The 26,531-nt window shown below is 44.3% G+C and overlaps 2 protein-coding genes and 1 long non-coding RNA gene across 3 annotated transcripts in view; 2 read left to right on the top strand and 1 right to left on the bottom strand.

The window, feature by feature from the left end:
- The window catches only part of LOC105284275, a 44,525-nt gene extending 28,069 nt beyond the window's left edge, over positions 1 to 16,456 (top strand). Inside the window, exon 2 of the long non-coding RNA XR_894845.3 lies at positions 13,693 to 16,456. This is a non-coding gene — a long non-coding RNA (uncharacterized LOC105284275). The remainder of the gene's footprint in view (positions 1 to 13,692) is intronic.
- A 457-nt stretch (positions 16,457 to 16,913) lies between these two features.
- On the bottom strand, positions 16,914 to 18,179 carry LOC105284276 (RING-box protein 1A). The gene is made up of 5 exons (XM_011347645.3): positions 18,032 to 18,179; positions 17,831 to 17,858; positions 17,597 to 17,718; positions 17,438 to 17,523; positions 16,914 to 17,205 (listed from the first exon to the last, which is right to left on the bottom strand). The coding sequence occupies exons 1-5, from the start codon at positions 18,122 to 18,124 to the stop codon at positions 17,193 to 17,195; spliced, it is 342 nt and encodes a 113-aa protein (XP_011345947.1). The 5' UTR covers positions 18,125 to 18,179; the 3' UTR covers positions 16,914 to 17,192.
- Positions 18,180 to 19,568: 1,389 nt separating this feature from the next.
- LOC105284273 (jmjC domain-containing histone demethylation protein 1) lies at positions 19,569 to 25,681 on the top strand. The gene is made up of 7 exons (XM_011347644.3): positions 19,569 to 19,827; positions 19,960 to 20,239; positions 20,327 to 21,014; positions 21,095 to 21,419; positions 21,505 to 21,796; positions 22,183 to 22,478; positions 22,664 to 25,681. Exons 1-7 carry the CDS (start codon positions 19,777 to 19,779, stop codon positions 23,672 to 23,674), a joined length of 2,943 nt encoding a protein of 980 aa, XP_011345946.1. The 5' UTR covers positions 19,569 to 19,776; the 3' UTR covers positions 23,675 to 25,681.
- The last annotated feature ends 850 nt before the right edge of the window (positions 25,682 to 26,531 follow it).

Genomic DNA, 26,531 nt, shown 5'->3' with positions numbered 1-26,531 from the left:
CTCCTCCCAGCTATATCAGCAAATAATTGAAATATCACGACTATCCATCGTATAAACTCAAAAAGTGTATAAGATAAATCCATCAATTATATAATCTTAATTATATTTATCTGCGCGTTTTGAGTATAAGTAACAAAAGTTTTTTTCAAATTTTTGGCTATGCTCCGAAAGAGTTGCGAAAAAAGATAGCAAACTGAAATGTTTCCCAGTAACATATAATACAATATTTACACCAGTAATTTCCGTGCAAAATAGGAATGTCTGGAACAAATGTCGTCTCGTATATTTGCCGCTGTCGTAGAGAGATAATTACCCGTACTGAAACTTTAGATTCCCGCACGCAGAGATGAATGAATGAATTTTCGACGATAATTTACAACGCGTACACTAACAATTAGTACACGAATTAATCGATCAGAAGCGAGAACGTTAGGTGCTCCAAACATCGCACGAAGGACTGCCACAATTTTCAATTTCATTACAAGCGGTATCGCCAAACAGCCACGGAGAAAGAGGACCAATACGCGATTCCGGTAGAATGATCGGCCGAGATAAAAAAAAGGAAGCTCTAACGAGAGAACGAGCAGCGGCGATGACGATGCGACGGACCAAGAGCGGCGGACAGATTTCAATTACAAACAGGAACGTATCGCAAAGTGGTGAACACCGGGCATAGTATTAAAGCCGGCGGACTTGGCTTTTCGGCGCGAAGCCCAAAGAGAACCGGAAGAGAGAGAGAGACAGAGAGAACGACAAAAAGAGAGCACTCTCTCTCTCTCTCTCTTGCAGCACACGATGGTCGGCATTCATCCGTTTCCATTGAGTCGACCTGGCTGCTGTAGCCTCGCACAATGCCCGGCTCTGGCTATTGCGAGGACCCTATTATTTCATCGGTTCGTCCCTTTCCTTCGATCCGCGTATCCGATATATCCTACGTGTTCAAGCGCCTCTTTCCGCCACCCCCCAACACCCCTTTCGCCTTCCCGGTATACGCTACGTGTAGCCCCATCCGATCGTCGATCTTTTCCTTGCCGCTGTCTCTCTAGCTCTCTCTCCCCATGTGCACCGTAGTATTTCACGTTATTAAGGATCATCCCAGGACCACCGATGCGACCGTCGCGGTACGTTCGAGTTAGCCGGATCGATTTTCGACTCCCACGCTCGAGATGTCGGCGAAACGAGAGTCTTGAAGATGCACTTGCGCCTGTATCCCGAAATAAGGGGAGCCGATTAGCCGGTTATTATTATTCCCGACCACGCTTTCATGCGTGAATATATACTCCTTTACGTTTCCGTAAAAGACTCGAACTTCTAACGAGGAGAGGAGCAAAACGGAGAAGATTATAAACGGGGATCTCTTTAGTTCTAACATTTCCTCTGCGCTCTTCCCCTTTCTTTCTCTGCACGATAATCTTATTTGTAAGATAGTTATTGAGATATAAAATTTGCGTTTTGCCATTCGCGAAACTTTCGCAGTGAAGACTTTATTTCAAAATATTTCATTTACTATCACGAATTCTCTAGTCACTCTTTGAAAACTCGAGACCTCGTTTAGTCTCTCGCTTATACTTCTTTCAAGGATATTGCGATGTTTCCCGCCTACATATTGTTCTTATTATACATTATCTTTGTGCGTTAATACATTTCTTTTTTCTCTTGCTTTGTGGCATAATCAATACGAACACTGACGCTGCAAGTCCAGATAAATTTCCTTTTTTGTGCACTGTAAATAGAACCCCGTTATGTTTCCTCTCCGTTCAATTCAGTCTCTCTCACGCATACCAGCAATATATGCATACCAGCAGGAAGCTGTGATAGGTCTTGACAAGCACGTGACGTTTGCGGCTGTCCCGCTGCCGAGCATGTAATTATCGCATATCGCGTAGGCGGCTATTAGATTACTAACGAGTGTTTTTTTCCCAATGCATTAAGGGAATCACGTTCGATTACGTTAGGACGTTTAAAATTAAATGTATTTCCTTGGCGGAAGAAAAAGCTGAGTTTCAATTTCGCGAGTGTAACAAAAAAATCGTGACGGCACGTTTATTGCAATTTTCGACGTAAATTTACTAAAACGTGCACTTTTGCCTAAGAGTACGACTGGTCAATGTCCGACAAATTAAAAAGACAGGAATTTCTCGGGAATATTTTGTTACCGTGAGAGATTCACCGTGGCGTTTAATTTACGAGCGCAAGACTAGCTTTGCGCGCCACAATTTATTAAATATGCTCCTCTCTCAAGACCGCGTAGTTAAAAACCTCGTAAAAACAAATAAATGAAAATATGTAGCGAGAGAGTGTATGTGTGCATGTGTATTTTAAAATGAATATTAAATTGGCCCACGCTAATATCGAAGTCAGATATCTCCACCGTTCCAGGCGCTCTCGATAAATAAACCCGAAATATTCGATAATCCCTCCCCCGCGATGAGATCCTCCGCGCGCGACGTGCAGGTCACATCGAAAAACGTAGCAATCTTACGAGCGGGCTCATCCAAAGTCCTCTAATCCCTAGCAATAACGAAAGCACTTGCAGGCGATCACATCCAGCCGACTCTTTCCGCATTAGGTAACTTAATTGCGTCGTGCAGATCGTCGAGCGAAATGCTGGACGCGTACTCGTGCGGAATCGCGTATTGTCTCTCGACCGACCCTTCAGGCTCGCTTCGTCGCCCACATCTCGTCGGTGTGCACGGTACCACCCTCCCATCCTTCCTCTCGCCCTTCTCGTCCGTACCACCGTCGTCCACCCCACGTGTGCAACGTCCACGGTAACGAGCCATCGCCATCACCATCACCATCACCGACCAGCACCAGCAACCGTCGGCGACCGTCGGCTTTACCTACCCTCGCGCCGACAGCAGCGCCGCTGGTGTGAAAGCCACTCCTGATCATTCGCGCGTGCTATATTATTTTTACCTCGGCAACTAGAGCGGCGAAACACGTAGCGTTATCAAACAACGGCTTTGTCTAACTTTAATTGAAAATATTGGAATAAATTTTCCAATAGACGTCGATGAAACCACGCCACCGCCGCGGCCGCCGTCACCGCGACCGCGCGCGGCCACCCACCCGACACAGGGTGAATGGTTGACTGAATCACGCGGAGGGGAATAGGAATATATCGGGGGGAGAGAGAAAGAGAGAGAGACAGCAAGAGAGCGACGCGGACCATCGGTAACACAACCGCGAGAGATGATGGGTAGGTAGGTAAATAGCCGTTTTGCGGATGGGTTTATGACGCCAGGATTGTTGTTCAAAAACGGGAACGCGGTGACCGCGTGGCCAGCCAACCGATCCTCGGGGCCCCGATTGATGTCGTGCCAACACCCACGCATCTCTCCGTCTCGTTTTCTCTCTTTCTTTCTCTCTCTTTCTCTCCTTCTCCGGATGCAGTGGACGTAGCTCATGACGGAATCTCCCCGATGCCACCGGTGCGGCAAATGGAACACGTACACGCGCCGTCGACGCCGCCGCCGCGCGCGCGATGTGTGCGCGTCGGGATAAACGATGAAATCGGTCAGACCGCGAGCGAGCGACGCGCTGACGCCTGCCGGCGATTAATACACGTCCCCCCGTATGTTGCGAAGACCTGGTCGTTACCCGGGAAAGGTCGCCGCTATTTTTCATGGAGCCTCGACTGGACGACGGCCGGCAACCACGTCCGTAGACGATTACGTCGTGGTAATCCGGCTGATGATATAAGCGCCTGCTGCGCAAAATACGTCAATCTAAGGATGATCATCGGTAGCGTAAGAGGTGTAATTTCTATCGCGAAAAGCGCGCGAATATCTATCGCAAATACCTATGTATTTTTTTCGGAAGGCACCACAAAAATGCTAATTTTTCAAGTAATATTCGCGTGAGACGAATTTACAAAGGATTTTCTTTATCAGAATTAACAGCTAGTCGAGGGAATACCATTGCTTCTATTAAACATGACGATGATTAATGAAGAGCGGCAGGTAAAATTTTCTAATTAAAAATCGACGAAATCGCGAAGCTCCTTTTCTGATTGAAGACCAGCAAAGAAAGCAAAGATAATCGTTCATCATCAGCCGACGTTGCGACTTGACATCAACAAGAGAGAGATGCAGAGCTATCTAGAATTTTTTTTAATTTATAGTCCAGAGCTAACAGCGTTTCCCTGCTATTATGAAATCAACGCGATAAATGAGAAACCAAAATCAATCATCAACTATTACAATTCGACGTTAACGCAGGTGAGAGGTTCAACGGCGGTAGCGGGGTTACAGACAGACTGGAGGGCAGACCGGAAGCGAGTTCACCGCTCATCTGCGTCAGGATGAAGCCATGCCCTCAACCCTGACTTCTGCGCCACGATTCTCCCTCCCCGATTTTCCCGTCTGTCTCTTCTGCCCTCCCGAACCTCCTCATTCCGAGGTTACCCTCCCCTGCATTAACCAGCCCCGCTGGATGCCTGGGCCTGTCGCCGACGGCCTTCTCTACCCCGATGGGGCGGGACCAGGCAGAACCGGAAGTGCCCGGATATGAGTTTCCGGCGCGGACAATTTGCAACGCGAAATTGAATGATCGACTCCGATAACCGTCCCGGGCGGTTCCTACCCGACTCAGCCGACTCGAGCGTGAATTCGAGGACGCGGCGCCGTCACCGATGTCGAAAACGAATCGTCGGGCCGCCTCGCCATTACGGCGATTCGTTATCGTTATTACCGGCAGCGACGAGCGCACCGAATCGCTCCGAAGAGGACGAAAGGAAGAGAGATCGAAACGACGCGCCAGCCGACGTTCGATCCGCGAACGCGGACGCGGAGGTCTCCCTTCGACCTGGATGAGACACGATGGGGTAGACGAGTTGAGGTGAGATCAGTAGTTTCATGATCAAAACTTGTCCAGTTATGCGTGAAATTGTGCTAATGATTTTGCGCCAGAATTTCAAGTTCCCAAATTAGTTCAGAATTATTAATCCGTGCCCCCATTCCTTTCAGTATCGATCCTCTTTTCCTTTTCTTCGTATATCATCTATATATTCGTATATTATGTTATTAATTTGATTAATAACGTTGTACCATGCGTTTTAAGATGAGATTACGACTACGACGTTAAGTCGCGTCAACCCTTGCGTGCGTGATACATTCGATAATCGCGATTAATAATACGGATATCGCAATTATAATTAGCGGGATCATACGAGCAGGTGAGGGGCGGGGTCGCGTCGTTTAGCACGACAATAAATTTTCGCCGTTATTCGCGTCGGCGATTTGATCGACGTAAATTTCGTCGCAATTAAACGCGCCGCGCGAAACCGCATTTTGACCGAGGTGTCCCTATACCGTTTCAACAATTGCCGCATCGTTTTGTAATATTTCAGCTCGGTCCGCTGCGAAATGCCAACGCGAATGGTAATAGCTCCAGCCTCGATGCACACGTATGCGCCACGCGTAATACTTTTCAACGTTGAAACGCCCACGATTTCCGCATGATTAAAACGTGCCGACCTGCATTCACGATTGATTGATTTTTTCGCAAACCAGCTTTTTTCGCAAAACATCACACGCTAATTCGGGACAGCTCCTCTTTGCAAAATTTCTCACCCGTGTACATCTCGTCCGCAAACTGTGCGATTTAACTTCGTACAACAATTTCGCAGTAATTTGTAATTCTCATCGGATTAAGTGCCAGAGATTCGTGGGAGATGCGAATTTTGATATAATCGGCCGAATCCGTGATAGTTTGCGTGGCATCCAGAACGCGATAAAGGCGCGAATTCGATCTCTCGGAGACCAAATTTTCGGTGTACCATTGAACTCGCGTTTCTGGAGCAAGCGCGGATAAAAGAAAACTTATCTGTGTCTCTCTGCCCCCCCCCTCTCTCTCTCTCTCTCTCTGCTTCTCTGTTCCTCTCTCTTTCTCACAAAGAGACGTTCACGCGGCGGGCTTTTGTGCGATTCGTATCGTCAGTGGTAGTTGCTAGCTGCAGCTTGCAACGCCATTACCGCCTTGCCTTGCCGCCGACAGAACTGAACTCGAGTGGCACATTACGACTGTTTCTGTCGACTGGCGCACCGATAGCGTCACCAGTTTCCACGATTCGTTCAACATAATTCAAACAAAAGTTCCCGAAGTTACGGTCGTTGTGTACAGCGCACAGTCGGCATCATACGTACGTACGGTGAATCAATGCGCGGCGAATTACAATCCAACGAGGTGAAGGTAAAAGCAGGAGAACGCGGTCGAATGAAGATGTCGCTTGAAAGCCACGGTTTTAACGTTTCCGAAATTACGTGGATTTTGTTCGTTCGATCGTTTAACAAATCACCCGAAAACCGGCGATTTTAACTAATCTGTTTCACTGGGAAATAATGAATCACTATGTATAAAGTTTCAGCAATTAATAATAAAATCAGATTACCCATCTTGTTAATCGATTACAATCAAGTTACGTTTATTGCTTAATCGCACATCTAATTTGTGGATTTTATTTCTTCCCGAAGTGGTATGCTGAAAATCGATAACAAACTGTTCTCGATCCATTTGAACGTGTTCAGCGCGAAGCAAATGAGGGAAGCTCGGTCACCACTTATGTGGTTAAGAGGGTGAAGAGCAACACGAGGGTACGACTGAATTCTCGGATTTCTGATGATACTTTCGCTCCCGTATTTCGCAAGAGAAAGAGAAGAAGAGAGAAAGATTGACTACAGTAGAATCGTTTTCTTATAGGCGATTAAGCGAGTGAAGTAGGCGGCGGTCCGCTGCCGTCGCAGCATCGAGGAAAGAAAGAAGTTTCAGGCGTCAGCCTGCTAAAAATTCAAACGCGCGAATTTCCCCGGGAATAAATTTCCAAGTTTCCCGGCCGAGAACAGCCGAGCAAATACACCATGCCAAGCTTACCCGGCGCCAAGCAGCCAGCCAGCGCGCGGTCCAACTGGAAAGTTTGGCGCATTGTCGGTGAATAAACGGAAACGATTGTTGTGCACGACGCTCGCGAGGGATGGAAGCTGGAACTTTGCGGCCGCGTGATGCGCATTTATTGGCCCCCGCGATTGGCGCCGAGTGCGTCCTACTGAGCGGGGTAACATGGCTAAGAATAACGTGGAACCCGTGAGATAAAAGCGTTTTAATAAAACTCGTTTAGAAAAAAAAACGAGAAAGGAGATGAGAATATTAACCTCCCATAAAGGACTCTGCATTCTTTCAAAACGTAGGACGTTGTTGTGAATTATAAAAGACACGTAGTAGCTCAGAAAATTCGATTATCTTTGGCAATGATATTTTTATTCTTCGATTTGCTGCCTGCCCGTTCTATTAGATCTCGAATTTAATTACGCTCTCTCTGTCATCTATTTATATATTTTATTTATCACTCACCCTACGTTGCTCCACTGTCGCCCAATGTTCTCCGGATCTCCTCCTCCTCTCGATAATCCATCGATGGCTGCTCCTTTATGGCACACTCACTCGCGAAAATACGATACGGCACTCCCGACGAAACTTGTTCGCGAAAATGTTAATTAGAATCGCGCGTACCGATAACGAGAGCTAGAAACATAAATATGATGCTCGAGCGAGTTGATTATGCGAACCAGTAGAATATGACAATCGTATGGCACTCGAAACGGCACTCCCGACGCGACACGTTAAGTACACTTTAATAGTTTTTACAAGATTAATTTTAAACAACTTTATTCACAAATTCCAATGATCTCAGGGTGGCCATCCCGCTCTCTCTTTCGGATCGAGTCCAAAATAAAGAAAGAAATGCGACCCAAGAATTATGGTTTCATTTTAAAAGTGTGATTGTCGATAGATAATGATAAACAAGATATTGATGTGAAATAAGTTTTTGAAATTGCCCATAATGTTAATTAATAACTCTATTTGATTTAAAAAATAATAATCTCTTCATACTAAGAATAATTGTAAAACAGAAATGTTGAAAACTCTCGTCTCGAAGTATGTGTCAGGTGTATTTAAATGTATTCTCGTGAAACTATTAAAGAATATGCAAAACGTGCTGTACATGTACGAAACGTGCACTTTCGTCCGTCTGTTAACTTGTCGCTGCCACTGGAAAAATTAAACAGCATTAGTCTCATTTTGCGCTTCGACTTTAATCAAGTAAATCTAAATATCTACTTTTGCGGAAAATAGTTATCGCGATTATCGAGATTATTCGGAGGAATCGAATAATTGCGCATATTATCTACAGAATCTCGCGTTTAACATTTCTTCGTTACGTCTCGAGAATTAATGCGAAACACGGAACGGCACCTGCCGGTTCAAGTGTCCTTGCGCGAATAATAATAAGTTCGTCGTTTTACACAATATAATGGCATGCTGTAGGTCACAAAAACCGAATACCGAACGCTTATACAAAACTGTCTCTCTTCTGCAGCATTTCTAAAGTATTATCTCATAAATAATCCGAAGATCCTTGTAATATAAACTAAACAGATTAACTTTTAATGATCGAAAATGGTAATTGTTGAGCTGTTCGCATATTGTTCAGAATGTTTGCATATTACTTCAGAATGATGTTCTAAGAAATAAATACCGAAGATCAATTGCGAGGTTGAATCATAGTTGAAGAAGATAGAATATATTAGATAGCAAATCGGTCTATCGGAAGCGGAATCATTGTACAATTGGCTATACATGACTACGAGCAGAAACATTTACAGCACTTTGGTCAAGCATGAATGTGCTTTACGCGAAACTGCTTGTCGTAGTCGGAATAGCTGTGCCAGTCATGACCAGTCTTAACCGCAGAGTTGCTTCCGATCAGATCACGAGCGACATTGGTGAACCGTATATACATCTCCTATTCGCGAACCACATCTTGTATTCCTGTATACTGTATCCTGTATACTCTCGATACGATAAGGAAACTAGCTTAAACCGATTTAATGTAAATTCTTTGCTCGTATGGAGTGAAGCACGAAAGCTTTAATTAAATAAAAATTCGAAATTATGCCGAAAAGAATGCTTTAAATTTCAAACTTAAAAGAATACAATTCGCAATCATTTGCAAAGATATGTCATTAGTCAATATATTGAAATCAATATATTGATCAAAATTAAAGATATCTATTATTTAATAATTCTATAATTTTCCTTATGTTGCTGCATTAAAGTTAATGCAAATACTTGATGCATTCTGTAATATTACTAATAGCTATGTCGTTACGAAACTAGATCTTTCCTCGTACACACTTATGAAGCAAATTACTTCAGAGTGCCCCTTAATACATTTTTGCTTCTGCTAGTTTCAACTCCTATTTATGCTCGAGCGACCTTACTTTTCAGATTACGTCGCGCACGACAAGATTTCCCAGAGACAAGAAGAAGCTCCCTCTTAAAGGAACCGATAAAGCACAATCAAAGCGCCTTTGCGAACTCTTTCGCCCACGTGTCGATTAATCAAACAATTAAATAATGATCCGGACATTTCGCGTTCGGTGTAGCGTTCGCTTTGAAATTGCGCGTTCGATCGATTTGACGGCCGCCGCCGAATTAAAATGCAGGGCGACTTGAGGAACGGCAGCAAGGAGGGCTAGCAAATCTGAAGAATCTTGTATCGTGCGGAAAGAGTGCAACGGTACGGTATTTCGCAACGAAACAATAATGAGGAGACTCCCACGCCGCGAGTCGTAGCGGTCGGCTTTTGTCTGAGACTGGGCGCGGTGGTATTCGGCTCACTGGTATTTACCGGATTGCAAATTGGGGCGGAAATAGCTTCCGGCCCGTTCAGGGCGATTATATCGGGTGCTAGGCTGTTCCTGATCATGGCCCAGGATGCATTTCATATTCCTGAACGGCAAGAATCCCGGTGCTGGCCTCGGCCGCTCCCTGCGCTCATAAAATCCGCTCCGTTACGCTCGGAAGCAACGGATCTCCTCAAATAATTTTATGCCGACGTTCCTTTAATCGAGTGGAAAATGTACGACTGCGTGCATACATGTAAGCGCGAGCCAACGTGCGCCTGCGCGGAACGAAAATGCAGCATGCTATATTAGCCAATATTTAGAGTATTTGTTTTACGGAATATCTAACTCGGCATGATATTACTTGACGATATCACATGAGAAACTAACCGTGCATTACGTTACTCATTTACTGGAATTTATTTCATTCGCAAGGATTTCTTGTTCGCAGCTGAAACATCTTCGCGATAGTGGAGCATTTCACGGATCGTTTCCAACGAGGAAGCACTTCGAGAGGACAATAGTACAATAAAATTGATGAATTTTATTCACAAGCTCGCGTCAAGCATATCGCGCACGGAGTTCAGTCATGATTAATTGTTAAGTGCGATTAATTATGAACAAAAACGGAAGCAAAAGCGCAATAAAGCGATCTTACGTAGGGACGGTAGAATACGAATTGTAGACGATGCACGCGTCTAGTTATTGCCATTATTATCCGACTAATTAGAGGTCGATCGCGTGGTAACAGCCACTTTGAGCGGAGCGGCTTGCAGCGTTCGCTACTATCCTTTGCAGCCAAGGACGGCTGATCAGCGTGTAGGTGGAGGATAATGGGCGGGCGGGCATATCATCCAGGCGGGAATTACATTCCGATAATCAATAAGCTTTTAATTCCGACGAGCGTCGATTAACTATGCCCGGTATTTATCGAAGTCGAACGTGATATTTATCGGAGTGCGGCGCCGATATTTATCGTGAGATTTGCAGCCGGCGAGTGTTTGTCAACCGGACCGAGCAGGGTGGGTGCCCACCCCGATGTTTGCGAGAAACGAAGTCGCCCGACCATCGTCATCGCAATTATTCCGGCGCGTAAGTGATGCGGACTTTTAATCGCCGCTGTAGTGCCGATGTATTGATCCGCGATTGGTAATTGTTTGTTGCAACAACACTGCGCCCGAGCGCAACGTCAACGATAAAGAGACGAGATTTTTGCGCGAGCGAGCGGCCGCTCGGCGCTCGTATAATTACGGTAAGTACGATTTTCTATGCGACAAATATGTATTCATTAGTGTAATACGTGTGCAACAGATTAACAAATGTATTTCCATTATCGTCGAAACTAAACAGAGATATTAATTTCGCGCGTTCACATCACCGAAATCGGAACTAATCGAAATTGTATAGAGAGTCCGCGGTGTCTGCTTTGAGCATATTTAAATTGTCCATCGTATCGCTGTAAATCACGCTACGTAATCTACCTTTGCAAACATAATCGTTATCAAACAATCGTCAAATCGCAGGTTTGGGAAGACGATCGTTTTCGGATCGATTCAGTACGACAATACGCACGTTTCTATACGCACGAGTTTACTTTTAACATATCACACGCTTTAATGTATGTCTCACAAACGTTGCAGATGAGAGACGAAATGAAATATAATAATTTCCGATTGCATCCGGGAAAGGATGGCAAATTTTTCTCAAGATTCACGAGGCTATTCCTCTTTCCATGTACGATCGAATTCGGTTTAATCTTTGCGGCCGTGCCTCTTTCCGAGATGCGAAGAAGAGTGGACGAAGAGATCGCTAAAGATGAAATCCCAGGAAGAAAGCCCAGCTCGTATCAGCCGAGGAAGCATAGACTGCATCAGCGCATACAGGTCGCCAAATTTAATCCGCCCACCATAAAATGCGATGAAAAATGACGGACTATGAAGAACGACCGATATAGCATAAGTTTCGATTATCTCCACGTTCATTTACGACAGAACGAGAATAAAGTCTAGACTTTTATCTAAATTTTTTATTATATTAACGATTCTTCAGATTATCTTAAAAAGAAAGTGCTTTAAAATTAGAAATTTCGCGTATTCTTATCTCTAACAAATGTAAAACTATCTGGAAGCGAGTATATTTTATCACAAACAAATTTTGTAGAAGATTAATAACCGAAATAAGTATCATCAAACATATCAAGCAATATTTTAGTAAATTAAATTTTTCTCCAGTTAATATTTCCTAAAGTATAATTCAGCATATTATTAATAGATGAGACTTCGACTGGAGAAGCGACTTTGCGTTATTCGTCGATCGATTCTTCGCGAATCGAACTTTACGAGAAGGCGGGGGGATCACGGCCATAAACGGTGCCTGCGAAATTGACGAGGATACGTACTTTTATCGACGTACTCGAAAAAGACAGACAGCTACAACATTGACGTGGACCGGCCCTCGACAGTTTGATACGGTTTACGGTAAACACATTTCGGTGGCAATCACGTCATGGGGCAAGCAAGCAACAAGCAAGCAAGCAAGCAAGCAAGCAAGCAAGCAGGCAAGACTAGTTGAGCCGAAGAGTAGGTGATGCTTCCTAGGTTGGGGAAGGTGCGCGAGTGGTCGCTGAAGAGCTCTTAGCCGACCCTTTGTTGCCCCTGCCATCCCCACTTCTGCCATCACGCAAGAGACGACGGGAGGTACGGCGGGGGCGATATGGGGGTTAAAGGGTGGCCTCGCTCTTGGCCAAAGGCCTCTGATTTACTTAGCCTATCGAGTGCTCTCCCGGAGACTCGTCCGCCAAGAATACCTTATATACCACGTTGCCCAAGATGCGCTCAGGTTGGTAGCTTCATGGGTTTGTCTACATCTCAAAAACAGGCGTTTATAGCCTTCGAGATGTTTAGCCGGCGTTTTTCCGGTTTTTCCGTAATGACAGGCGTAATGATTGGAGTTAATTTTGATTGCTGTTTGATTTTCCAAGTGTCACGATTAAAAAGAGAAAAAGAAGGATGTCATTTAATTTATTTTCTATGATAAGTAATTAACTAAGGACATTCTCGATATCTGTATTAAAGTAGGAACAATTGCCCGATATTTTTTTCTATTTTAATGACATGATATAATGCTATGTTACAAGATATAAAAAGAAAAATGAGGAAAGCTGGCGATGGCAGAAGCGGAAACCGCACAAATTCGCCCGCAAGGAGACAGACAACCCTTTCGCACGCTAAGAAATCTGGAGGAAGGGAAAGAATATCGCTGAGTGGGTCGAGGGTCGGCGTCCACCTTCGCCTTTGTTTTTCTCGCGGATCTAACGAGGATTTACCGTTGCTACAACTACTCGCGTTCTCGACTGTCACCACCACCGCCATCGTCGGCGTAGTATCGGTGTGAAAAATCTCTCGATGCCGGGAGGAAACGCGAAATCTCAGTTCCGGCAGGAGTCGCGAAGATAAGGCAACGACGCTGTCTCCCGCAGGAACCAATTTAGGTACCTGCTCGGACAGATTTAAATCAAATCATGCTCGCCGCTATATTCGTGAGAATTAATCCGCGACGAGCTACCTGCCTTCCACTTGAAAAAATAGTAGTGCTGCAAACGTTCTGAAGTTTACAGCTTAAATCGTTAGCTGACTCGTCATCGTTTACTAAACTCTTTTTGGCTAGCGACAAGATTGATGTTGAATCACTTTGATCTGATAAGAAATTCGGAAGTAACAATCGAGAATATGAATATCGATCCCTTATTTGATTAACCGTGATGTGAAAGTTATGACGGTAACGAGGCCGCAAACGTTGTCAGAACGTTGTCAGACGTTCAATCTTTATTCATTTAATTATACAAACTGTATCTCTAAAACTGTCTAGTATATAATAACGTGAGCCTATTTATTTATCAGTTGAGCTTCTTTTCTATTTCTTATCGCGGCTATCATCGATTAGCTACATATAATCACCGATGCCTAATTATTCGGAGTAATCATTTGTATTCATATTTGTTTCCCAGGTGATGACAGTTGTCGACGCTGGGAGTAACGCACGAGCGAAGAAGAAATCTCTCGATTTATCGGCGGCACTCATCCGCCCCTGAATCGCATCGACAATCTCGGCTGATTCGGAAGTCTGCGACGCGGAAGGAAACAAGTAGAAAAAGACGACGGCGATCGCGTCCTGGTGCGGGACGACGAGGCGAAGGAAAGCCTTGATATATCCACCAAACACAAGGAGCTCGAACGCCTCGCCAGGATTTATCGGTACTACGGATAATGGATGGCTCCGCGCAGCTATCGGAGACGCCGCTTTTTTAAATAATACAATGCAACGCACGCTAAAAATTCTGGATCCTCTCGCGTGCGGAACGATAATCGCGAATACGCGAATACAGCGGACGGATATAGCAGGAAGTGCCTCGAAGAACCGCAAGTTCTGTCTGTTAAGTAAAACCGCATTTTACGAGGTTTACAGATCGCTCTGCACATCTTGATGTCTAATAGATTTATCAGGTAATTGATGCGATAGCCGAACAAATTATCATCGTTCCTGTGCACATGATATTTCTGCAACTGCTACATGCCGAACCGAGGCGATTATCTCAACGTAGAGACATCAGTATTACGGGAGTACGTAACGACGAAAAGGAACTCAAAGGATTTCGGCGGAACGAGCTTCAGGTGTAGCACAGTGACGACAGCTTAACAGCTTTAACCAGCTTTATAGAGTAAATTTACCTCTAGAAAGCAGATTTGCACTAAGATTTAAGGAAGAAGAGCAGGGAGAAAGAGAGAGTGAGAGAGATGGCCGGTGCATCCTGAGGGAGGACGAACCGCGAGACAAAAACCGCGGGGGCACGGTCGTCGGATTGGACGATCCTACGCGGGAATGTATTTAATTCGATTGGCCTTTGCCGCCGCCACCGTCGGACTGAAACAAGGGTGAGGGCGAGAAGCGCGGATACGGTCAGGGAGGGCTGGCCTTTATCAGGGGTGAGAGAACCTCTGTTTCCGCCGGAAATGAGGCCTTCGGCCCCGCGCCGCTCCGCACCAACGACCTACTCTCCCCGTCAGCGTTTCCTCCGCTCCATCCTTCGTCGTCCTCACCCCATCTCTGTCGCACCCTCGCCCGCTGTCGTCGTCGAGGATGAAAATCGTATTTATATCCCATCTCTCGCGCGCTCAGGTAAATATTACGAGCGAGTGTACGCACCTGCCGCTACGAGCTGTGACGTGCGATATCGGCGTACCCGAAAAATCGGCGCTTTCGCCGCAACGTGACGTGCCCCAGTTGAGATTAAATGAAGAATCTCGGTTTTCGGACGCGAATTACGGACATAGCAATGTAACAAGAAATTCGGGCGGCTAAATCTGAGGCTATTAGATCTCATCTATTTTATTATATTAAGACGTTATTTCTATTCTCGCTTTCTGGCAGTAGCGCGTAACGGTAAGTGACTTGATTTTGAAGAGATAAATTAATGAGAATAATGATTAAATGATTAAATATTCTGAATAAAAATAGATCCAGGTGTTATCCGTATGTTATAATGTGTGTAAAAAGTGATTATCAATTAAAAGAATTTAACTTATAATTGTGAAATTTTTTGAGCATTATGAATGTGATTAAATACTATAGTTTTATACGTCACATACGCAAATAATACAGTTAATGAAAATGTATGAGTAACGCTTACGATACACATATGTTTTTCAGAAAAATACAGCTGCGGAGTTAATTAAAAACGAGGACATTTACTGATTAAAGTCTTTTGTCTCCAATTAAAACTGAAAGTACCATCAATGTCGCGTATCTCGCACATCAAGTCATCCTTTCAATATCCAAAGAATTCAGACGGTTGAATTCATTCCGAGGGATGATTTCACGGAACGGTACTCGTTAAAAACATTACTGTACTTCCTCAAACGCTTGCTCGGCAAGAGGAGCCTCTACTCACGAGCGTTAATTAATTCGAACTCTGACATAAACCGATATAAATCCATCCAGTGATCCGACTGATCGTCCACCCACGGGTTATTAGCTGCATGCCTTCTTCGAAGGAGCATGAGCACCACCTTCGTACACCTTCCCACGCCTAACTATTCATAAGCCTTCTTAGACAGACACGGTTGCTCTCTTCCTTTCTCTATCTTTCTTTCTCTTTTTGTTTTTATCTCACGCGCGAATCCCCGAATAAGACGTTCTGGATCTAGACGGCAGACGGCAGAGAGTGAAAATCGGGGTGGAAAGAGCTTACCATCGCTCTCCTAGGCGGATGTCGACCAGCTCTCTCGCCCCCTTTCACCTACCCCCCCCCCCCGCGAGAAGATGTAATTTTCGCTGTATGCCCAGATTAGAAGCCGACTCGTCGGAGTTACCTCTCCCCCCTTCCCCGGTTTTGCCCGCCTGATAAGTATTGCCTTCCGTGTGTCAGCCTCCCGCTGAATGCTCTAGAACTGGAAAAGGGATTCGCGAGATGATCTCGGAACGATCGATCGGCCTTACGACGTGACGTGACGTCACGGGACGAGGATGGACGGCCCGTTATATCTCGTTAAGGAGCTACGTATACGCGCACATTGACACGGATTTGTGGAATCGAGCGTAATGAAGACGTACGAACCGAACTGTGTAAAATAGAAGTTATTGCTATTAATATGGCTTAAAGCCGAGCCCCCCATTATGATCGTACCCGATGTCTTCATGTAAACGAAGCCGCAAAGAGTACGCATTTAAATTGTCAAGAAAATTAAAATAAATTTCTGAAATCTTGGGCGAGAAACAAGAGCGATTTACAATCGAATTAGAATTATTGCATGGAAAAGAGCACGTAGAAGAAATATGCGATTCAGAGGTGAAAAGCGTATAGAGTATCAACCCATATTCCTTCCGCATTCACTTCGTGCCATCCTTACGATAGGACGAAACTTCTTCTAGACGAAATCTATGAAAGAGATCGGGTAATCGGATTAATCGAACTCATGGTTAAAAGGATCCTTATTGAAATTAAAAAAAAGAGAGTACTAATAAAGAGTGCATTATATCAATATTGCTATAATAAAATACCTTAATTTATTTATAATCTAAATAAGATTTAAAGAAAATATGTATATTAAATAGAGACTACAATTTACATCGATGAATAAGTTGATACGCTTCACGCTTCAAATAGATTAAATTTCAAAAATTAGAAGATTTATCGTTGAAGAAGATTAAGATAATACATATAAATCAAAGTATTTTATAATGCCTTTATTATAAAATTTATGACTTATAAGTTACATATATATATAACACAGGATATATTTAGCAACTATAATTTTAAGTTTTAATTATTCAAGTATTCTGTATTTCTCTATTCAAGTATTTCTGTACTCTGAAGTAAATTTTTGAAGATTGTGGCAATTGTATTCTCATTACGTGAAGAAATAACCTTCTGGTATACTTAAAGATTGGTGAACAATTGTAGCCAAAATAACTGCTTGTAACTGTACTTGGTGCGCACAATGGAATACATTAATGACCATATCTGTAAGAATAATTAATGATAACGAGATTGTCAATACACATATATGAATATCCAGAAATTAACACAAAAATCAGATGTATATTTATTGATTATTGATTATTTATTAAAGACATGCACTCATATTCCCTTTAGACTTAGTTCCATCAAGAATGAGCTATTCAGTAAAATCTATATGATAGGAATCTGTTAGGATCACAAGGAGTTTACATTTCGGACACAAAGAGATACTTACTTCTGAAATTCCCACTCGCGATTGTCCAATGGGCAAACCTGTCGTGTTTTTAGCCAACGTGAGATGCAGTGAAAGTGAAAGGCGTGCTAGAGAAGAAAAGATACATGATACGATTGAAAAAGATTTACAGTGGTTATGCTCAAAGTATCGAGCACTTACGTTGCATACTCCCCAGGCCACTGTGCATTCCTCACTGGTGGCAGATGCCTGGTTTGCCTGGCACTCGATGCAGAGGTCCATAATGTGGTTACGGCAGATAGCGCAATTATCCACTACGATATCTAAAAGATAATAATATATTAGCCACACCTTACGCTTTAGTACTGGATGTATACACGCATGTAATCCATAGTTGCAGATTCTGCGAGCTCAAATACTACATCGGATTCTCACCCCAGGCCCATAATGCCACCGCGTTCCACTGAAACAAATGTAATCACCAAATTCAGATTGACAATATAACAATGCAAGCGTGATGACAAAGCCAAGTAGGGCTAAAAGAGTCGTACGTCGCAGTATTGGTTATATTTGGCGACGCAGTCGCCAAACGTAACCAACAATGATACGCGATTTACTTGCGTGTTTTCCACTTACCTTCTTCACCTCGAAACGCTTCTTCTCGCCTTTTCCACTGCTGGAGGTCGGCAAATCACACTCGTCATCGTCGACGTCCATGGTGGTCGCCATACTTTAATTTTGCACGTTGGCCGAGTCGATGCTCAGACACATCACACAGATATCCATGCACATGACCGACGCAATCGCGACGAGCGCGGCGACATCTGCCCAAAACCGGGCGCACTAACTACTTATGCACTTTACTAATTTGCGGAAATTCTTGAATAATTTACAACAGCAATTAAACACCGATTAAAGGATAGATTACTATCCTTCTATGTCCAGATCGAACATTTTACGATCACGTTGCAGCTGGTATTTATGCGCTGCAAAATTCGGCCCGTTTAGTGGCCAAAATAGCGCTTAAAAGCGGAAAAGAAAACGAGAATTGCTCACATTTCGACGAACGAATCTGAGACTTGGTGTTTCGGAACATTGAGGTGCTGTCGAAAACTTGCAATCGCGAATAAATGTTATTTATTATATTTCTGATTTTAATATTATATATTGTTAACTTCATCTCCGTAATTCATATATTACGCGCATCGCCTTTCGCAATTCAAGCGGATTCAAATGGATTGACTTACCGGAGTTGCGAAGCCATCCGCGCCAACTTCACTCGGTTGCGGAATCGGCTCACTTTTTCGCTCGATCTTTCGACGGTGAAAAATGCACCGTATTACGTTCGCGCGCGTCAACTAACACCACACAACGCTCGCCCGTTACTTTGTTCGGCACTCCCGATGCAACTTTGCACGCGGTATTCACTTTTGACGGGAAAAATATGCGAAAATTGCGGAGCGAGGTACCGTCACTACGCAATCGAACTCTGGCGCGGGGGAAACTGTATTCTGACTGCGCATGCGCACTTTCAAAATTTATCACCGCAAAGTAATTACGGCTGTAGTCCAGTTAGCACTGCGAATGCTACAAACACTTTCTATCCTTTTTCTTCTTAAATACAAAGAAGGGTAGAAAGTTTGTAGCATTCGCAGTGCTAATTGGACTACAGCCTATAATTGATATGCACATAACACAATGATTATGATTAATTATGATTAAAATTTTGCGTGTCGAATAAATTCGACACTTTATTTTAGCGATTTTAGCTTAGGATTTACCTCAACAACGCATACTTGAGAAATCTGCCGTGAATAAAGAACATTTCCTGGAAACTGCCCCGATTTCGTATTATTTCGGAATCGAATTACTTCGCAAGTTATTTCGGAAAAGATAAAGAGATTAGAACAAATCGACGAGCTTCCATTTTGAAAAGTGCGAGGTGCCGATCTTTAAAATTTACAAATATACGTACTCTCTCGCACGTATCGGCACGATGCATAAATTGCAAGCACGTAGTTGAATCGCGCTTACGTTTCGCCAGAATCTTTTGCCAGAGCGATCCTTTGTCTCGCGTTCTTTCTAAAATTCTCGGAAATTTTCGGCGGGACGCGGGACACGTACGATCCGGGAACTCGCGCGCGACGTTACGTATTGTAGTTGGCAGCGCTGGCCCGGTGATAAAATGGCGTGGCTGTTTCACTGGCAGAGCATACACTGGCGAGGAACGAGCGTACGCGAGTCGCATGCACGTTTCGCTTGACATGTAAATAAAAAAACCGAGGGGACGAGTGCTTCGAGTGACGCGAGCTTGTTAGCCGCCGCCGCAGCGACGTTTCGTCGAGCGTTCGATGAGAATTCGGTGATACGTTTCTACCCGCATGTCCGCAATGGCCGATGAGTCCGCTCCGCTGCCGAAGAGGCGCCAATTGGTAAACAAAAAGCGCGCGCGCGAAGAATCGGCGTCCCCGACGTCGGCATCGCGGCGATCACGATAACGACACGTCGGCGACGACGACGACTGCTAATGTGTTCCTCATCGTCTCATAGTATTCCACTTGCAGCGCGAGAGAACCAGGAAGCTGTACACGGACGACTGGACGATAGGAGACGAGGAGATCGAGGGCCGCAGGAGCTTCCAGCTCGATGAGAAAATTGAGTGCGAGAGATACGATTTGAGCAATTTCAACGGCCTCTTCCGCGAGATGACAGGTTCGGAGCTGAACTTGATGTTTCTGCAGAAGCATGGCCTGCAGATACCATTGTTGTTTAAGGAGAAGTCCGGACTAGGATTGCGAGTGCCTAGCTCCAATTTCTCCATCAACGATGTTCGTACTTGCGTCGGTAAGTTCGTAAAAATTACATATTTATTACGTTAAGAAAGAGAACGTTGCTCGCGTCATATGTTGACGTAACGGTGTTGTTTCGCAGGTTCGAAAAGAGTGCTGGATGTTATGGACGTTAATACTCAGAAGAATGAAGACATGACGATGAAGGAGTGGCAGAAGTACTACGAGGATCCCAACAAGGAGCGTTTACTGAACGTGATTTCCCTGGAGTTCAGTCACACAAAGCTGGAGAACTATGTACAATCGCCGGCGTTGGTACGGCAGGTCGACTGGGTGGACGTGGTGTGGCCGAGGCACCTGAAAGAGGCCCAAGTAGAATCGACGAACCTCCTGGAGGATATGATGTACCCAAAAGTGCAGAAGTATTGTTTGATGTCGGTAAAGGGCTGTTACACAGACTTTCACGTCGACTTTGGCGGTACTAGTGTGTGGTATCACATTCTACGCGGCGGCAAGATCTTCTGGCTGATTCCGCCCACCGAAAAGAACCTGACGCTTTATCAGGAGTGGGTGTTGAGTGGCAAGCAGTCAGATGTTTTTTTTGGTGATATGGTGGACAGATGTGGCAGGATAAGTTTGACCGCCGGTATGACGCTGTTCATTCCAACCGGTTGGATACACGCGGTCTACACGCCTCAGGACTCTTTAGTTTTCGGCGGTAATTTTCTTCATAGCTTTGGCATCGAGAAACAGTTGAAAGTGGCGCAGGTGGAGGAGCACACGAAGGTGCCGCAGAAGTTTCGATACCCATTCTTCACGGAGATGTTGTGGTAACTGTCCGTTAATCTGTTAACTCACTAGATTGCAAAGTAATATTTGTATGTTGTAAAATATTAATCACTTCGCGCAGGTACGTCCTTGAGAGGTACGTGCACGTGCTCTTGGGTAGGAGCCACTTGGAGATCTCCGAGTCGCAGCGGCAGCACCTGGTGCCGCAGCAGCATCAGCACGTACATATCACACCGTACGAATTACATGGGTTGAAAGCAATAGTCATGTACCTCCACTCGCTACCCTCGACTAAAAAGAACGTACCGGAATTGATACGCGATCCGGTCGCTCTCATTCATGACGTCCGCTGCCTAGTCGAGCAGCACAGGCACGATAATCCGGAGGCAGCGGTCACGGGAAATCCCGTCTTACCACCGCCGCCTCCCTTGACTATAGTCGACAGAGTACGTATCCTCTCGCCTCCTATCAAATCAAGGTAGACTCGTGCGACATTCGTTAATCTCGTTTCTTGTTCGTTTTATTACGCAGGAGCGCATGAGGGTGACCAGGAAAGGTTACGTGAAACCTTTCACGCACAAAGAGAAGTCCGAAAGAGCCTTCCCACGAAGAAGGCGTACCAGGTGCAAAAAGTGCGAGGCTTGCACGAGGCAGGATTGTCGCGAGTGCGTGTACTGTCAGGATATGGTGAAATTCGGCGGCAGTGGTCGTGCAAAACAAACGTGTCTGATGCGCCAGTGCCTGAGGCCTATGCTGCCTGTTACGTCCTCTTGTAAGGTGTGTCAGTTGGATGGTTGGGGTCAACCACCGGGACCGTTGATGGGTACGTGCAGCTTACGATTAATCACATTCAGTTTTGCAAGCTTGTCGTTTTTTTACTTTACGTCATAATTATATATCACAATTTAATGTCTAATGGGAATCTATCATTTCGTAATTAATTTTAATATTATCGTACGTTTGATTCAATGATAAACAAAACAGTTAGTACAATATAAACTTTTGTGTTTTAAGTGTCTCAAGCATGATTCAAAATTAAGATCAGTTGCCTAGATTCCAATGTTTTCGGCGATTAGCAGATAGCAATAACAGCTTCGTGTAACGAAAATAAGCCTTTAGTCGGGTTCTAGCAACGGACGACTCTGGACTGTCTTTTAACCACGGAACAGTAGGCGTAAGTTACACGAGTATCCGAATACCTACTTACAGGTAAACCAGTTCCTGTTGCACCGTCTAATCTAATGGAATGTGCGGTATGCTTCGATATTGTGCATCCAGAGTGCATAGGATTGGACTCTGATGAGGTAACGGTGAACGACGACTTGCCGAACAGTTGGGAATGCCCGGAGTGTTGCGAGCGGGGTAGGAACTTGGATCACCGGCCGCGGCAGCCTAAAGCGCGCTCACGGAAGTTATCGGCGTCCAGCGCGGCTTCCTCAGCGGTCACCACGGATTCCGAACGCGCGATGACCCCAAGTAAACGCGCCAGGCCAGACCCCAACGAGGTAATTTTTGTGGAACATTTTTGTAGAAACAAATAAAGATCGATTTCTTGTAGGAAAATGCTAGCTCTCGACGGAGTAACGTCAAAAGAAAACTCCAAGTTCATGCAATTGACCATTGGGATGTTGTCTGAAATTGTACGCCGTACGTTGCGTAAGCCCCGTGTCTGTTCTTCTGTCCTTCTCAGGCGTGGAACGATTCGCCCGGGGAGCCAGCCGAAGGTGAGCAGAGAATGACGCAACAGCGCACCCAGCTGGCTATGCAACTGATCGCCTCGAGCAGTAGGTCCCTGGTAAGGCCGCATGTGGTGGTCAGGCCCGCGCCGCCGCCGCCGCCCATTCAGGACACCGAAGGTGACGGCAGTGAGCAGAATGCGGTACACAACAAGATTGCGGTACTCGCAGTGTTCCGATACCTCGGCATGAAGGATCTGATTAATTGCACCTTGGTCTGCCGCACCTGGGCGAGATACAGCATAGACCCCAGTCTCTGGAAGAAGATCGACCTATCGCACTTCAATATCAAGTCGGTGCACCTGACCGCAATTGTACGACGACAACCCGAGAAACTCGTGCTGGACTGGAGCGACATCAATAAGATGCAATTAGCCTGGCTGTTGAGCAGACTGCCGCAGTTACGAAGCTTGTCTCTCGAGGGCTGCTCGTGGGCCGGCATCCGTGCTCTGAGAAGCTGCAGCTGCCCGCCGCTGCTGACGTTGAACCTCAGCTACGTCATCTCGCTGAACGACAATTCCCTGCAGGAGATCCTGGAGTCGCCGACCGATTCGAGGCCCGGCCTGATCGATAAGACGTCACGACTCAAGCACCTGAAGAATCTGTCTGTTGCCGGGTGCGACATCTCGGACGGCGGAGTGAAGTACATAGTTCAGTATCTGCCGGACCTCGAGACCCTGGATATCTCTTCGCACGGCCGACTCACGGACGCCGGCATCGCGCACCTGGCATCCCTCGCGAATCTGACGTCGCTGAATCTGTCCAATTGCAAGCTGCTCACCGAGACCACCCTCGACCACCTGACCAAGTGTAAGACGCTGAAATGCCTGGATCTACGACACACGACTCAGGTGTCGACTCAGGCCATCATCAAGTTCGCCGCCAAGAGCGAGCACAACCTGCACGTGAAGGACGTTAAGCTGGTGGAGGAGAAGAAGGTGAAAACCGAGTTCATCGACACGTGAGGTAGCGCGACTTTATTGTTCAGTGCAATCCGGTTATCGTCGCGTACACTGCAAATCTAAAGTGTGTTATTTTTACTACACTCGCGTGTGTAAAGTCGCGTGGCTCCTTTTGCGCGGTAACATGTGTGTGTTACTCTACCGCACGTTTTACCTCTTATCGTGTACAGCTAAGTGTGCTTCTTAGACACGCTTACGTAGCAAATTACACACATTTAAGAATTACTCCTCCTTCCTTCATTTTTTACACACTTTGTACTATGTACCGTATTGTATAGCGAAACGTGTTAAATTAAACATTTGAATTTGTAAATTTACTTTTTATGCGACGAAATGTGTAATTTTTATATACAGAAAGTCAAATTACACATATTATATGTAGCTTTGCACATAGAAGCGTGCGTGATTATTACACACTTGGGGGGGGGGGGGTAGATTTGCAGTGTAGAAACCGTTTGGAAACAGTTGGACACATGATTGCAAACGTCATATTGCGCGGTCTTAGGATTATTTATTTTCCACGAGAGAGTCTATAAGCATCGTCGCAATGTGCGTCGATCACGATGCAACCGGAAGGACCTGATTAGCATAGAATTTCTATTCGGATCACTTACTTTTGTAGAGACGAGGCCAATTGCGGTCTTGGCGAGAACGGTTCCTTCGTAATTTCTATAATTCTCTTTACTTCTGTTTATCCATTGTGAACAATTGTATGTATTTATAAATTAAAATGTATCACTGTTGATTCTCAGCAACGTATCAAGCTGAATATTAATAATTTATTTTTGTCGATCGTTTCGTGTTCAATTTTCAGTTCAATCTTTCATTAACGAATCAATGATTAGCTTTGCAAGGAAGTAAAGAGAAACTTGATCATTATCTTTTTCATAATTGGACACGCACACGCATACACACGCGTGCACATACCTCACGAAAAGAAATCAATGTCTTATATTTCCTTTCTTAATCGTCTTGGAATTAGATTGCAAAGACAAGTCATATTCATCATTCAAGAGCAGGGAGGAAGCGGTAAGTGTACAAAAGATAGTGACATGTAGGAACTCTGTCGGATCAGTTTTCCGGGAAACAGTATTTTTCGTATGGGTTGTGAAAGCCGGTATTAGAGGACACCTGGAAATATGTGTTTATTTCACGGGGAAAAGATTCGAGGATGTATCTCAGCCGAGACATTCGCCGAGGAAACGATAACTTGAAGAGCGAGGAAGCCGTCTAAATATATATATGTTTACCGATAGATGCGCGCGCGTCAAGTAATACACACAATTAATCAATTCGTAACGTAACAATGGGAAGAAAGCGGCTAGATTGACAACTCTTGTTTAAAACATCGTTATATGCATTGAACTAGTTTCAAACGTTCAATCGAGCCAAACTTTGTTGGTCCCAATGACGTCAACGTAGTCAAGTTCGGCGTTCTTTACACGAGGAGAGCACGTGTTCGTTTCGAATTTTGTCATATTATTTCGATCCGAGCTGCATCTGTAGGACGACGTTTCGTGTACATATTTGCTTTTTAAATGTAAATGCAGAATTCGCAATCATCTGTTCTCCTTCCCGCCTATCTTTTCCTCCGTTTCAAGTGTCTCGCGCGCGATTTTATGAGAAGACGCTAAAGTGATAAGAACAATTTAAATGATATCGACTCACACAAGTGCCATTGTGCATCTTGTGACATTGTTCATTCTGCTCATGTTCTAATTTGTTGAATAAAACGACTTGATTGCGATTATACGTATCGTATTTGTATTATTGTATTAGATGTTACGATAACTATATGAGCGCTATGTTTTCGCTTCCGTTCAGTATCGACGAAGTGATCACTATATGAATGAAAGATGCGATTTCCTTTTTTTACATAATTCGAACTTCTTTCAGCGGAATTTAGGATAAGTATGAAATTGCCACGCTGTAATACATTGTACAATACATATAACCACGAAGAACAATAGTGTGATCTCTAATTCTCAAATATAATTTTGATTTTTAAAAGACAGCCAATTTTCTCCCGCTAACATGCAATTCCTGCAATAATATTATATTCAGTCGAACGATTTAATATTAGTAACAAGTATAACGCAGTGTGTCTTCTACCATCGAATTTATTGTCAGATGTATTTAACAAATTTTCCTCTGAGTACTTGTAAACAGTAACACATTCGTTTCGCCTCGAAATTGCGTTGATTTTCTTCTGGTATTTTTATAACTTCTAGCAAAAGCAAGAAAGCTTTATTAAATAATCCATTAAAACTTCATTATCTATTTACAACATTCCTGTTTAATAATAATTAATGTATTGTAAATGAATAAATTAATGTAATGTAAATGAACAGGAGTAATGAGGTTCAGAGAAAATGTAAGTTCGATAAAATAGAGTAGACATGGAAAGAAAAGAAAGAGAAAATAAAGGAATTTGAATATCTCTAAACGATGGAAGTTAACATTAACGACAATAAATTTGAGGAGAAGAAATAAATCGAGCAAGATGATCAAGAGTGGTTACAAAAATAACTCTCTCACAAAGAAAGGAGATTCGAAATTGCATGAACAAGAGTGCGAAAAATCTTTGTTACTGAAACTATTTGTATATAGAACGCGGAAATGTGGCGATGGACAGATTTGGAACTGCTCAGTGGAAGAACAGTGTAAATGTTCGTTACGGCTCGTGTCTGTCACTTGCAATTGTGTATTTCAAAATCTAATCAGAATCATCCAGCCTGGATAAAATCCCTTCTGAAATAAAAAGAAGGCATCCTTTAATTCATACGTAATGACAGTGTGCGAAGGTACGATGCGTAAAGCAACGTCCTGCAAACTAGGCTTTGCAGGGCAATTTTTATAT

The sequence above is a fragment of the Ooceraea biroi genome, chromosome 12 (genome assembly GCF_003672135.1).
Source record: "Ooceraea biroi isolate clonal line C1 chromosome 12, Obir_v5.4, whole genome shotgun sequence".
Classification (NCBI taxonomy): domain Eukaryota; kingdom Metazoa; phylum Arthropoda; class Insecta; order Hymenoptera; family Formicidae; genus Ooceraea; species Ooceraea biroi.
This window is presented reverse-complemented; position numbering and strand designations above follow the sequence as displayed.

Excerpts from the sequence above, each read along its gene's own strand:
- LOC105284276 (XM_011347645.3), bottom strand. The coding sequence starts at position 18,124 with ATGGCGACCACCATGGACGTCGACGATGACGAGTGTGATTTGCCGACC. Across the intron at positions 17,719-17,830 it reads GGTGGCATTATGGGCCTGGG|ATATCGTAGTGGATAATTGC; the intron begins GTGAGAATCCGA and ends ATTATCTTTTAG. Across the intron at positions 17,524-17,596 it reads TGGCCTGGGGAGTATGCAAC|CACGCCTTTCACTTTCACTG; the intron begins GTAAGTGCTCGA and ends TTTCTTCTCTAG.
- LOC105284273 (XM_011347644.3), top strand. The coding sequence starts at position 19,777 with ATGTCCGCAATGGCCGATGAGTCCGCTCCGCTGCCGAAGAGGCGCCAA. Across the intron at positions 19,828-19,959 it reads TGCCGAAGAGGCGCCAATTG|CGCGAGAGAACCAGGAAGCT; the intron begins GTAAACAAAAAG and ends TTCCACTTGCAG. Across the intron at positions 21,797-22,182 it reads ACCACCGGGACCGTTGATGG|GTAAACCAGTTCCTGTTGCA; the intron begins GTACGTGCAGCT and ends ACCTACTTACAG.